General features: G+C 53.3%; 1 protein-coding gene across 1 annotated transcript; it reads left to right on the forward strand.

The window, feature by feature from the left end:
• Window positions 1-391: 391 nt before the first annotated feature.
• Arl8a (ARF like GTPase 8A) lies at window positions 392-9,553 on the forward strand. The gene is made up of 7 exons (XM_075988045.1): window positions 392-720; window positions 5,898-5,978; window positions 6,280-6,353; window positions 7,439-7,532; window positions 7,651-7,718; window positions 7,954-8,024; window positions 8,469-9,553. Exons 1-7 carry the CDS (start codon window positions 598-600, stop codon window positions 8,516-8,518), a joined length of 561 nt encoding a protein of 186 aa, XP_075844160.1. The 5' UTR covers window positions 392-597; the 3' UTR covers window positions 8,519-9,553.
• Window positions 9,554-12,986: the final 3,433 nt, after the last annotated feature.

Raw genomic sequence — 12,986 nt, forward strand, 5'->3', positions numbered from 1 at the left:
TCCGCCTGTAACTCTCCATGGCAATTCGGGGGATGGGAGTCGGTATCCAGGGATGTTCAGAAGTACCCAGGGATGCTCACAAGCGAACATTCAGGGAGAAAAACCGCACATCCTCTCCCTTTCTTGGGAGATCTTCGTGCCACCGTTCTTCAGCCTAGAAATGCTCTAGCTACCGGCCTCAGGCCGACCAATCCTTCAAGACAGAAAGCGGTGCAGTCAGGGTGGAGCAAACGAGGGCAGCAGAGAAAATAAAATTACAGCGTTCTCCCCAAGCGCCCCGTCGCGCTCCTCCCGGCCGCCCCGCCCGTGGCCGCTGGCCCAGGCCGCGCGCTAGACTGGAGCGCGCTCGCTCGGGTGCGAGCAGGACGCGGCCCGGCCCGCGGGAGGGCGGCGGCGGCGGGGAAGGAGGAGGCGCTGAGGCCACACCCATCGGCGAGCGGTTCCGCGGGCAGCGCGTCGTCGGCCGCCGCGCTCCAGCCTCCGCCCGCACCGAGCCGCGGGACCCGGCCGCACCGGGGAGGGGCCGCTCCGGGCCGCAACGCGAGGGCAGCGAGGGCGGCGGGGACCCGGCACCGGGCGCGGCCGGCGGCAGCGACCATGATCGCTTTGTTTAACAAGCTGCTGGACTGGTTCAAGGCCCTGTTCTGGAAGGAGGAAATGGAGCTCACGCTGGTGGGGCTGCAGTACTCGGGCAAGACCACCTTCGTCAACGTGATCGCGGTACGAGGGCAGATGTGGCAGCCCGCGCCGCGCCCTAGGCAGCCCAAGTCGCCGCCTGGCGTGGCCGGGCACCGCCGGGCGCCGGGCAGGGAGGAGCCGGCTCCGGGCGATTGGGGCCTAGCACGGTTCCTGGGGGACCAGCTGGCATGCTACCCGTTCTCAGGCCTGGGCTGGGATGGCAGGGCTGGGGGCGGGGTAGCGAGAACGAGGGGACCGAGCTGGAGTTCCGTTGCTGGTGGCACCGAGAGGTCTCCAGGCATCGGGAGTCCGCCGCAGGCTGACAGGCCCCCGTGGCTCGCGCACAGGGGGCATGACAGGGCGAAAGTGCCCGGGCCTTCCCGCTCCGCGCGTGGAGGGTCACGGGACGCGCGGCCCGAGCGTGTTACCAGGGGTCCCTGCCAGCCCAGCCCCACCCCGATGGCTCTGTCTCCCCCTGGCTTGACGCGGAAGCCCCGGCCCATCTGGGCGGGGGAAGCTTGAATCCCTAGAGGCAGAGGAGTCAGCTGAGGTCCCGACTCTAGCCCAGACTCCTCCCCGGAACCTGTCCCGGGCCTGCGGTATCGCGGGGGTCCAGGATGGATGGCACCATAAAGGGAGTTGGGAGACTCCACTTGGCTCAGAAGTTGCAGGAGTAGATACTGTGGACCCGAGAGCAGTAGCTGGAGGGGCGCCATCCACCTGGGGACCAGGGCAGAGCAGCTCCGAGGGCTTTGGGGAGTCAGGACTGGGGGTGGGGTGACTGCAGTTGTATGTCTGTGCCAGAGGAATGGTGGAGAAGGAGTTAAATTTTCTCTTTAAAAAAGAGGAAGATGAGCTCCCTGGGTGTGTGAGCTGAGCTGCAGTAATGGCTGCAGCCTGTATTTCAAAGATAGGCAGGACTGGGCTTTTGGGACCCGGGAAAGCTTGGGACAGGGGCATAGTTTTTCCCGGAACCTAACGCCGTTCCCAAAGATGGGTTTTTCAAGAGAGCTGTGAATTAGCCATATACAGGTAAAAAATGCTGTTGTGTAGGTCTGCAAAGGTGTGTGGCCAGTCAGCTTCGGTACCGCCACTTGCCTGTATTGTATTGTTGCCCAACCTTGAAGCCCCACAGGGCTCGGCGTCCTTACTGGAGAGCCTTTCAGAGGGGATATTAGTACATTGGGCAGATGGAAGGCTGGATGGATTTGGGACTTAATGGATTGGGCACAGGCACGCGCACTCTCTCCCCTAAACATGCTCTGCCATTGACATCTACACACCCCTCTGCCCAGTGCCCCTTTTTATTCCACAGAAACTCTGCTGAGGTTTGGGACAGGTTTTTCTGAGCTAACACATGCCCCTGGCTTTCTGTCTGCCATGCTGTGTCCCCTAGGATCAGAAACCCTGGTTAGACTTGGTGTTGACTTGCCTCTTGGGCTAACGGTACAGGAAATCAACACCTGGATTTCCACCTGTCTCTGCAGATCTAGGTGGCTTGGTTTGGGGCATTTAGGTCTGGGAGATGTTTCTGGTATTTCTCAAAAGGAGAAACTAACTGCTTGCATTCAGCCTAGATATCCCCTCCTGTCTCGAGGGAGTGTTACTAAAGCCATGCTTCTGTATAGGGATACGCAGACACCTAGGTGAGTTCAACTTCCTGGCCTGGTTCTGCCCTTCAAGACTAGCATCTTCTCGGAGTATGGAAGGTCAGGGATAGAAACCAAATTCTCCAATTCTCCTGCCAGAGTCAAGAGGGTCTTTGAAACTAAGCACCATGAAGCATGTATGTAACCCCATCACTCCGGATATTGAGACAAGATCCCAAGTTGAAAGCAGCCTGGGCCATAGAGAGAGACTTAGTCTCAAAAAAAAGTTTCTATGATATTCAACCTTCCTCGGGTCCCCAGCCTCTGTATTCTCCATTTTGATATAAAATTTGCCACTGAAAGATAAGCCAAATTTTCCTTCTCTGAAGAGACTAACTACCCCTTCGGGGGCTGCAGGGAATTTCAGCATCCGGGTAACTCCAGCCTTCTCAAGCCCACCAGAGCCCCCATAGGCACTGTGCCACTCCCTGTACAATCACAGGAAGGTTCGAGACCCCTGGGCTCTGTGCCCATGCCCACCGCTGACTTTCTGAATTGCCTTTGCTGTCCCTTGGCCTCTGTTTGTCTCAGCAAACAGAGAAAGCTCCTTGTGTTTTTCTCCCAACTCTGGGGTCTGAGTGTGAATAGGAATTGTGTTCAGTGAGCCCAGATGCTCAGCAGGTTAACGTCAACTAGAGAGAAAGTATATACAGAGCCATTGCGTACGTCCAGGAAACTGAAACTACTGAGTACAAGAAAGCTGTGATACTAGAAAAAATGGGAGATATGTTTTTGTCCAAGAGCAGCAGAAAGGTCCTTCTTTTCTCTTTGAGGCATAGTCTGGTCTTGAGCTCTCGTGCTCCGTGGGTGTGTGTTGCTGTGCCCATGAAGGAGGTAATTTCAGATGTCTTAAAATATGGAAGGCTGTCACCATAGAAGAACTAGTCTTGGAGTACCCAAAAGGACTAAAGAACAAAGGGGAGCAGTCACAGAAAGATGCGTTTTTGAGTCATAAAGAACTCTCAGATAGTTTGAACTAACCCAGGATGGAGTGAAAGCCTCACACAGCAGAGCACACCTGTAGTCCTAACCCAGGCAGGAGGAAAATGGAGGAGCTCAGAACATAGCTTAGTTGGTAGAGGGCTTGCCTAACGTGTATGATGCCCCAGCACCACATAAAACTAGACACAGGGGCGCGTGCCCGTCATCCTAGCACCAAGGAGGTGGAGTCAGGAGGACAAAAAGTTCACGGTCATCTTTGGCTACGTGCCAGCTTGGGATACGTGAGACCCTAGCTCACAAATGAAAACAGAAAGAATGACTTAGAGAGGATTCAAGTAGGAGACAAAAGATGGGGTTACATGACGTGAAGTTGCCCCCATCCTTACAGAATCTGAGTCATTAGCAGGGAAATTAAATCATAGTCTGATTGCAGCCTAGCTCCAAATTCACAACTGAGCAGAAAGGGAGTGGTGGAGGGCGTGGCCGTCTGATAGCCCCCCACCATCCCTCTTTCTGCTAGTGGTCCATACGCCCTCATCTGTTTGGGAACATGTGGATCTTCTGGTTCCCAGAGATCAACGACAGGTCCCTGCTCAGAGCCACTCCCAAGCACTTGTGAGCCATATCCATCAGGAGCCCTACAGTCGCAGCTCTCCTGGTCCTGACGGAGGATTACTTGAGCCAGGAGTTGTCGCCCATCCAAGTGCTAGCCAGGCCCAGCCCTGCTTAGCTTCTGAGATCAGAGGCATCAGGCCCTTTCAGGTACTGCAGCTTAATTATCTCTAAGCAAGCCTGGCAACATAGCCTAAATTCAATACCAGGATCCCACAAAGGTTGCAGGAGAGAACCAGCTCCCAGAAGTTAACCTCTGACCTCCACAGGCATGCTGCGACACACACACTACACACAGATAGATAGATAGATGATAGATAGATAGATAGATAGATAGATAGATAGATAGATAGATAGATGATAGATAGATAGATGATAGATAGATAGATAGATAGATAGATAGATAGATAGATAGATAGATAGATAGATAGGAATTAAATTATAAGGTGTGTGCAGGCTTTGTTTTTGATTTTGGTTTTGGTTTTGGTTTTTGAGCTAGGATCTCATATAGCCCAGGCTGACCTCAAACTTACTATTTAGCTGAGACTGACCTTGAACTCTTGATTCTTCCCTCCTCCCCCTTCCTGCCTCCTGACTGCTGGGATTTCAGGAGTGTACTGATACACTCTGTAGTGTACACTACAGTGCCATTTCCATAAAGGACTTGAGTATCTTCAGATGCAGGTAATTGAGGCAGGCCCTGGACCAACCCTGTGGGTACCAAAGGATGAGTATACATCCCGGGGGCTCAGACCTCCAAAACCCAGCTGTGGTTCTCAAATGCGGAACCCCTGCTATACATTGTCACCGGGCATGATTCCTGCAGATGCAAGGGAGTGGCACACTCATCCTGTCTGCCTGGGGGACTTCACTGAGGCTCCCAGGCACCGAGTGAGAGTTGGTTATCTGCTGGTCCTTGGCTAGTGGTCAGAGCCCCTGGCCTCTGTGCGGGAGCCAAGCAAATTAGTGTACTATCAGGTAGGAGACAAAAAGGCACTAACTGTCACTCTCGGCTTAAAGATAAAGTCAGCCCCCTCCCCTATGGCCTTCACCCTCTCACCTGTTCTTAGCTTGAAAGTGAAGATGGCCTGGCAGGAGTTGGGTCTGGCCTTATTTAAAGCCTGTGGCTACTTTAGGATAGTTCAGAGATTTTAGAAACATTGTATAGGGGGAAAGGGAAAATTACTAGAAATGGAAAGGAATTGTGGGAAGTGGAATCACTGTCCACTCCCAGATAGTCAGAGAGCACTATAGACCTGGCTCCTCCCCTGAAGAAGTTTCAACCCAGTAGGGAAACACGTATGTACGTGAATAACAGAGATTACGGCTTACCCGTGGTGGAGTACAAGTCAACACTTTGAATAGTCCTGCAATTATTTAGTGTGCACTGCATTTTGAGGGTAGTGAATTCAGTTCCAACCCATCCATCCAGACAGGGTCTCTTTCTACAGCCCAAGCTGTCCTGGGTCTCTCTGTGTAGACCAGGCTGCCCTCAAACTCTCAGAGGTCCATCTGCCTCTGCCTCCCCAGTTCTGGGATTAAAGGCGTGCGCCATCATGCCCACCTCCTAATTTTTTAAAAAACAGTTCACTACTAATTTGACAATGTGTCTGCTTTCTTTCCCTACTGTCACTTTTGTTGGGCCTCATTCTCTGGGAAGTAATGATTGTCCTTCTAGCTCAGCTGGGGCTGAGTAAAGGGGCTTCTGGTAACAAGAACTGTAGGCTAGACCTTGGGAAGCCCTTTCTCCCTGTTTGGACTGAGAGACTCTGAGATTGCCTAGGGACTTTGGGCCTCCTCCCCATAGAGCTGCAGGTGAGGATGGTACCTCTGCTGATAAGCACCCATCTTGCCTGAAAGCCAGAGACAGTCAAGAGATACCTCCTGTGAAAACTCTGAGAAAGTCTGGCCTGACGGATGCATCACCTTGCAGACTGTTGTTCTATGCCCACCAGGGAGGGCATATCTGGGTCCTGTCCATGTTGGCATCTTTTCCAATCTGGCTTTTCTTTCTAGTCAGGACAGTTCAATGAGGACATGATCCCCACTGTGGGTTTCAACATGCGCAAAATCACCAAAGGGAACGTGACCATCAAGGTGAGGGCAGAGCGCTGCTGAGGACCACATGTGTTTGGGAAGGCAACCGAGGCCCCTGGGAAGAGCCAGCTGGGGAGGGCGGAGCGGCATCCTGTTGCTGGGGAGCTGGGAAAAGAGAACCGAAGAACTGGAAGCTGGAGGACTGGGAGAGAGGGAAACCAGGAGGGAGAAAAAGAGACGTGCTCCACAGGGTAGCCCACAGGGTAGCGGGGACAGCGGAAGGGAAGCTTGGGAGATTAAATTGCTTTCTGTTGTCTGCCTGCTCCTGAGGCTACCCTCTCCCCACCCTTTTCTCACTCAGCTCTGGGACATTGGGGGGCAGCCTCGATTCCGCAGCATGTGGGAGCGTTACTGCAGAGGAGTGAGCGCCATTGTGTAAGTAGGATCTCCCACCCTCCCGCCTGCAAGGTCTTCAGACCTAATGTAGAATCACATAGACATGGTCTCTCTGTCATAGCTGGTGCCTGGACATAGCCTGATTTTATTTTGCATGCTGTTTATTTTAGTAAATATGTACTCTGGACAGTAGCACCCAATTAGAGAACTGGCCAGCCAGGCCTGCAGTATCACTTAGGGTATTGTCCCCCAACTCAAATCATCATGTCTTGAATTTGGGGTGAGTTAAATGATTCCTTCCCTTGCCTCTTAATTCTATCTAGACAGCAGATGTAACTTGGTCAGAAAGCTGTTGCCTAGCGTGTACGAGGCTCTGAATTCAACTTTAGTGCCACATGCAGAAACCAAAAAAGAAAGAAAAGAAAGATGGGGGGGGGGTGTATAATGTATGCACAGCTTAGTTTTTCTTAACAGAAAACATTTTTTTTCTTTTGTGACAGGGTCTCCCTGTGTACGCCTGGCTGGCCTGAATCTCACTGTATCTCACTATGTAGACAAGGCTGACTTCTAACTCGCAGACTCCAACTCTCAAGTCCTGGGGTTCGGTGCATGCACATCATGCCCAGCTTAAACCTGATGTTTATATTTTTAAGAAACAAGCATCAAGCCGGGCGATGGTGGCGCACGCCTTTAATCCCAGCACTCAGGAGGCAGAGGCAGGTGGATCTCTGTGAGTTCGAGGCCAGCCTGGTCTACAGAGCAAGTTCCAGGACAGTCAGGATTACACAGAGAAACGCTGTCTCAAAAAAATAAAAAAGAAAAGAAAGAAACAGACCTCGTACCCTGCTAGGAGAGAACCCTTTTCTTTATCTCTAGCCCTATCTAGGCCAGATTTACAGCTAACCTACAAGCCCCAGCTTCCCAGAGGGCAGAAGCCTGGAGCACGTTGCCCTGTGGGTTGGGGAAGGTGTTCCCTGAGTCAGACCAGGGTGGTCCACTTCTCCAGAGGTGACCAGGTGTTGGAGGAGGAGGAGGAACCAGAGGCGTTCTTCCCCTCGGCTGCTCCTCTTCCTGCCCGCCTCGGCCCACTGTGACCCCATGCTGTCCCTGCCTGCCTTCCCCAGGTATATGGTGGATGCTGCAGATCAGGAGAAGATCGAGGCCTCCAAGAACGAGCTCCACAACCTGCTAGACAAGCCCCAGCTGCAAGGCATCCCGGTCAGCGATGGTGGAGTGGGTGGGAGAGGGAGCGGGCCGGAAGTCACTGGGGGAGATGGGGGATGCAGGCATGCTCCATGCCCTTGTCCTAACCCTCCTTGGCTTCTCTTCTGAATAGGTCTTAGTCCTCGGTAACAAGCGAGACCTAGCGGGAGCGCTAGATGAGAAGGAGCTGATTGAGAAAATGTAAGCTGGGGTGGCCTTTCTTTGTGTGCTTCAGCTCCCCAAATACCCCAGCTGACGAACACGTCTGGGCTGGGCCGGTTGCTATTCTCAGTGTTCACCACATGGTGGCAGCAAAACACATCTTTCCAGGAGCCTCGCCCTCCTCTTTGACCAAGAAAAAGACCCTGCTTTCCCCTAGCCCATACCCCTTGGCTGCCCCAGCCTCTGCAGATTCTGCTCTGATCTCCCCCCGCAGGAATCTGTCTGCTATCCAGGACCGAGAGATCTGCTGCTACTCCATCTCCTGCAAGGAGAAAGACAACATAGGTGCGTGGCTTTGGGAAGTTGTTGGCACTCTACCAGGAGTGGCCTTGCAGAAGGGAGAAGAGAGGAGAGGGCTACTTCCGGTGTGGTAGCATAGGACTCTGGAAAGTTCCTGCCCTGCCATTTGTCTGTAGTCCTGGGATGCAGCGGGCAGCTGGGAGGCCCAGTTCTGAACTTTACCTCAGTTCTACGTTCCTAGAGGAACCACCCACTCACTCTTGTACTTCTGAGATTATCATAGGTTGAGCCAGGTATTCCCGGCCTTTCTGCTGTGCTTGCTGGGCTTTGTGTCTTTCCCATCACAGTCGGGAGCTGTTACAGGGGTCACAGCTCTTGGCTTGATCCTGGCTGCAGTCTCAGGAACTGTTTATGCCTCTCAGGCCTTATGGGCTGCTGCAGGATGCTGCAGGCAGCAGGCCTGATGACCTTCTCTCTTGTCTCACTCAGACATCACCCTACAGTGGCTTATTCAACACTCAAAGTCACGGAGAAGCTGAGACTGTGGCTCTTCTCCTTCGGACCAGGGACCACAGTCACCTAACCTGAAGCCGAGCTCCCCGCCCACCGATGTCTCCCCCAAACCCACTACTCCTCACCCAGTGTGGGGAGGGCCCTCTGGGGCTCCTAGAGTCCCGTTCTGCTGAGGTTTGAACTCCTGTTTTTATTGTAAAATAAATCCCCTCCCCCAATCTGGTCCCCTAACCTCTCTCTTTCTCTCTTTGTCCCTCACCTCACCCCGCTTCCCTCTCCTCCCAACAGCCCTGGCCCCGCAACCCCTGTCCTCACTTTCTGTCCCACCCTCTACCTCCCTTTTCAACACCTCTGTTATTGTCCTGTGTGTACAGTATATATATGTATATATATTTTAATTTTTTAATTTAAGCAAAGACTTAAGATCAACCATTTGATGCTGCAGGGGCCAATCAGGACCTGGGAGGGGCAAACTGGAAAGATGGGAAGAGATGCAGGGTCAACTTGGGGCAAGTTCAGATGCAAAAAGGTGGTCACTGGCTGGTACTTGGGGCATGTACCGGCCTGGCCACTGGTGATTGTCCCCATGTCCTGTAAAGTATTTCTGTCTCCCAGTAAAGGGCCTGAATACTCAGGCCGGCAGGAGCCTCCTTTCTGTCCCCAGCCTTGGTAGGGCCACCAGGCACAACCAGGTAGCAGAGACCACCAGGCCTAAGAGGGAGGAAGCCAGTGTCCATGCCATCCAAGCGACCCCCATCCTCACTGTTCCCAGCCCCAGCTCCTGCCTCTACCCAGGGCCTCCACCTCCATGGCCCATTTCATTTTCTGTTCTCATCTCACCGAGTTGTACAAGGAGAGAACTCAGCATGGGGGGTTGGTTCTTTGGGTTTTGTTTGTTTGTTTATTTGTTTAATTTAATGATTTGTAAAGTGATGTTCCTCTTCCTTTTTACACTTTCCAGCTCATATTTAACCTCTGTTTGGAAAATGATTCTTGTAACTGTACATTTTTTTTTGCCTCCTAATAATGACAATAATAAATTACCAATTTTGTGTTGGGGGCATGTGTGGTGCTGGGTGTTTGCCACTGACCAGCAGACTCACAGGGACAGCAGTGCCCCTCTCACAGGGGAGGCCACGGGGTGCCACACCCACAGGGAACACGTGCTCACACTGGCAGCACAATGGCCTGTCACAAAACAGCCTCCCACACGTGTCTGGGCTCTGGTGTCGCCTGCTCCTCATTCTCTTTGGCCTTGTTGTAGGCTGGCAGCTGCCAAGTGGTACTTAGCAGGTAGTCAGAGGAACTACTCAGACCTGGCCCATGCTTCACTGTTCAAACAGAACTGCTATTTCTCAACAGTACTTCAATCTGTGGCCCCTCTCCATTCCGTGCCTGCTTGGTCCCCATAGCCAGAATTCTGCCTCTACCTCTTCATTCCCAGTTCCCACTAGGAAGAAATCAAACGTCCTCCAGGGGTATACTGGGCCTGTGGAGTCTCCTTTGCTATCTTAGTGTTCAGGTCTCTTGGAAAGGACCAACCGTTACTCTATGGATGGAACTCCTACCCTGCCTTACAGGAGCCCACAGCCCCAGTGCCTGTGGGCCCTCCTTGGTTCAGTGTGGATCCAATCTTATTTCGTTTTACACTCAACTCTCAGACATCCTCCTGCTCCGTCACTCCCTCGTGTTCTGTCTCCCGTCAGCCTGGAAAATAGAGACCGAAGAATGCCCAATCTCTTTTCACCCTACCTCAGCAGCCACCTTTGTCCTTGGTTTGTGAGAGGCCTTGGGCTAGGCCACTCTCCAACCACGAGGAGGATTTCCTATTGCTGAGGGACTTTGAGGAACGGGTCTGAGAATTGAGCTCAATGGCAGAGTGCTGATCTAGTGTGCAATAGACCAGGCCCTGGCTTCCATTGACTGTGTGGGGAGAAGGTTTGAGAATGGAGTTTGCCACCAGCTGATTCTCAGGAGTCTTCCTCCTCCTTAAGAGTATGAGGTGTGCTCCTTGGTTAAGGATGATGGTGGCCCAGGCTCTGTCCCCTGCCCTGCATCTAGGAGAGGACCACTGTCCTCATTCATGGGAATGTTTCAACGCTGACCTGCTTCTTGGGTTCTGTGTTCTCCAGATGAGATTTTTGTGAGAGAAGACAAGCTGATTATTAGGACATGCAAAACCATTGCCCTGCACCGGGAACTCCTGCAAGAGATATGCAGCAGGGCCCAAACCATGCAACGGATATGCAGCAGGGCCCAAACCATGCAGCGGATATGCAGCAGGGCCCAAGCCACCTCTTCCTTGAATGGGGACAAACCATGTAAACCATCGTGTTTGGGTTCTCTGATGTCAAATGAATGAGTTCGTACCTGACCAAGGGACTGGAGAGGTGGCTCAGAGTTAAAGAACACGTACTGCTCTTGTAGAGGACATTGGCTCCTAGCACCCACGTCAGGTGGTTCCAGAAAGAGCTAACACTTCTGACCTTTGTAGGCTCTGAACCCCTGCTCACATAACCCAACACAGATGGACACACACAGACAATTAAAAATTATAAAAAAAATATTTAAAAACACTTAAGTCCACTCTATATTGCTCAAGATCTGGATTCCCAAAAGCATGGAGCCTTGCACTCTGCCAGATGCTTAAGCCCCACCCCATCTCCCAACCCCCTCTTTAGTGGTGGAGGTGGAGCCCAGGACCTCGAACATCCTAGGCAAGCAGTCTGCCGCTGCTCTCCAGCTCCAGCACAGAGCATGTCTGGCCTCACTTAGCGATCACAGGCCTCTGTGAAGGACTGATTGTTCTGTTTCCCAGAGTGGGCAGTGGAGACAGGTACACTCAAGGGTTAGAGCCGAGCTAGGATGAAGATAGGCAGTGGGGCCTGGCAGAGGACACCCCCCACTGGCCTCAGGCTCTGATGACTGTCCAACTATGGATGTCAGCATCTCTCTCTGAGCCTCACAGCTCAAGTCCATTGCCCACCCTTGAGCCAGCCACCCCACCCCCTTAGCCTGGGACCCCAGAGCAACAAATCCCACATTGTTCCCTGGCTGGCACAGACTGGCGGGACAGTGGCTCTTTCCCAAGGCTGGCTAGTCTGCCGGCTAGTTTTGCAAGCCATTCACGTTAGCAGGCTTGGGAAGCAGCAGCAGGGTAGGGTCTAGGAGCCACCATCTCTCCCCTTGAGTTCTGGGCCAGCCAGCGGTCAGGAGGGAGGTCCAAAGTGTGCCCTTTGTGGAAGAGGCCACCAAACAGGATGCTGAACCACCGCCACCCTTCCAAGCCTTCCACCACAGTCCTCTCCCTGCCCCTGATTTCACCTCAGATCACCCCGGCCCACTTCCTCCCCCCTTAGAAAGTTATTGGTGCGTGCAGGACGGGGTGGGGGGAGGAGTTGGGAAAGCACCCCCTTTCTGGTTCTGCTCAGAGACAAGGGTCCACCTTTGCTCCCTGTCCAACTAACGCATACACACACACACACACACACACACAAAGTTTCTAAAGAAAAAGCTGGAGACTGGTCACTGTAGCAACAGGTCTGCCGAGAAATGGGTGGGTGTCATTCTCCAGCACAAAGGGTGTGTGTGCAGGGCAGTTCCATCACTTAGCAACAGCCTCCCTCTCTCTTGGCCAGCATCACCGGCCCTGGGGGGTGGGGGTGGGTGGGTGCCAGGGATCAAGAACAAGGCTGTTCAGATTCCAAGTAAGTGGGGAGGGAAACTTGGATGCTGAGTGGATCAAGGCCCAAGGGAATGGGTGCCTGGGCAAAGAAGAATAGAGTTGGGCCGCTCATGACCCTTGGGGACCTAAGCTGGTGGAGGTTCTAGGTTGGCCTGATGAGCAAGTCTTTGTGGAACCCAGAACTGAGCTCCAGATAAGGGTGGCTGCAGAGAAAGCTGGGCATGGGGGAAAGGAATGCCAGTGGCCTAGGCTGATAACCCAGCAGAGAGAAGGGGCCTGTGGAGGTGCCTCAGGGGCAGAGCTGGGGAAATGACTTAAAGGGCAGGCCCAGTAGGAGGTGCTACTAGCTGTGCTGGGAACTACTGTAGAACTCTGCTGGGAAGGGTGGGGGCGGGGGTGTTGGGGGCACTGCGGGTAGGCAGCTGGGCCATCTCAGAGCCAAACAGTCCATTCTAAAAAACTGAACAAGAGCCACTGTTAGAGAGAGGGAGGCTGAGAAGCTCTGTGGCCCAAGAAAGGAAAGCCCCTGGATTCCCTCAAATGGGGGCTTTGTGGAGAGGGCAAACTGAGCGACGCAGGGACTCCAGAGACGCAGGGACTCCAGAGAGCGGGCTGACTTCCCAGGGGCAGCTGGGTTTAGCTCTAGATAAGGGTTTAGCCCCCAATTCCTGACCCCTTCCCTCCTCTCTGTCCCCAAGGCAGGACAACAAATACAGGCCCAGGCCAAGGAGACTGCCTGGTTAGGAAAAGCCTGTCTACCTGTCTAGGTTCTGTCTCTCATGGACAAGGAAGCTCACTGGGCACAGGGC

Source organism: Microtus pennsylvanicus, chromosome 10 (assembly GCF_037038515.1).
Source record: "Microtus pennsylvanicus isolate mMicPen1 chromosome 10, mMicPen1.hap1, whole genome shotgun sequence".
Taxonomy (NCBI): Eukaryota; Metazoa; Chordata; class Mammalia; order Rodentia; family Cricetidae; genus Microtus; species Microtus pennsylvanicus.

Coding starts and splice junctions, on each gene's coding strand:
- Arl8a (XM_075988045.1), top strand. CDS start 598: ATGATCGCTTTGTTTAACAAGCTGCTGGACTGGTTCAAGGCCCTGTTC. Junction 7,533..7,650: donor CCCAGCTGCAAGGCATCCCG/GTCAGCGATGGT, acceptor TCTTCTGAATAG/GTCTTAGTCCTCGGTAACAA. Junction 8,025..8,468: donor CAAGGAGAAAGACAACATAG/GTGCGTGGCTTT, acceptor TGTCTCACTCAG/ACATCACCCTACAGTGGCTT.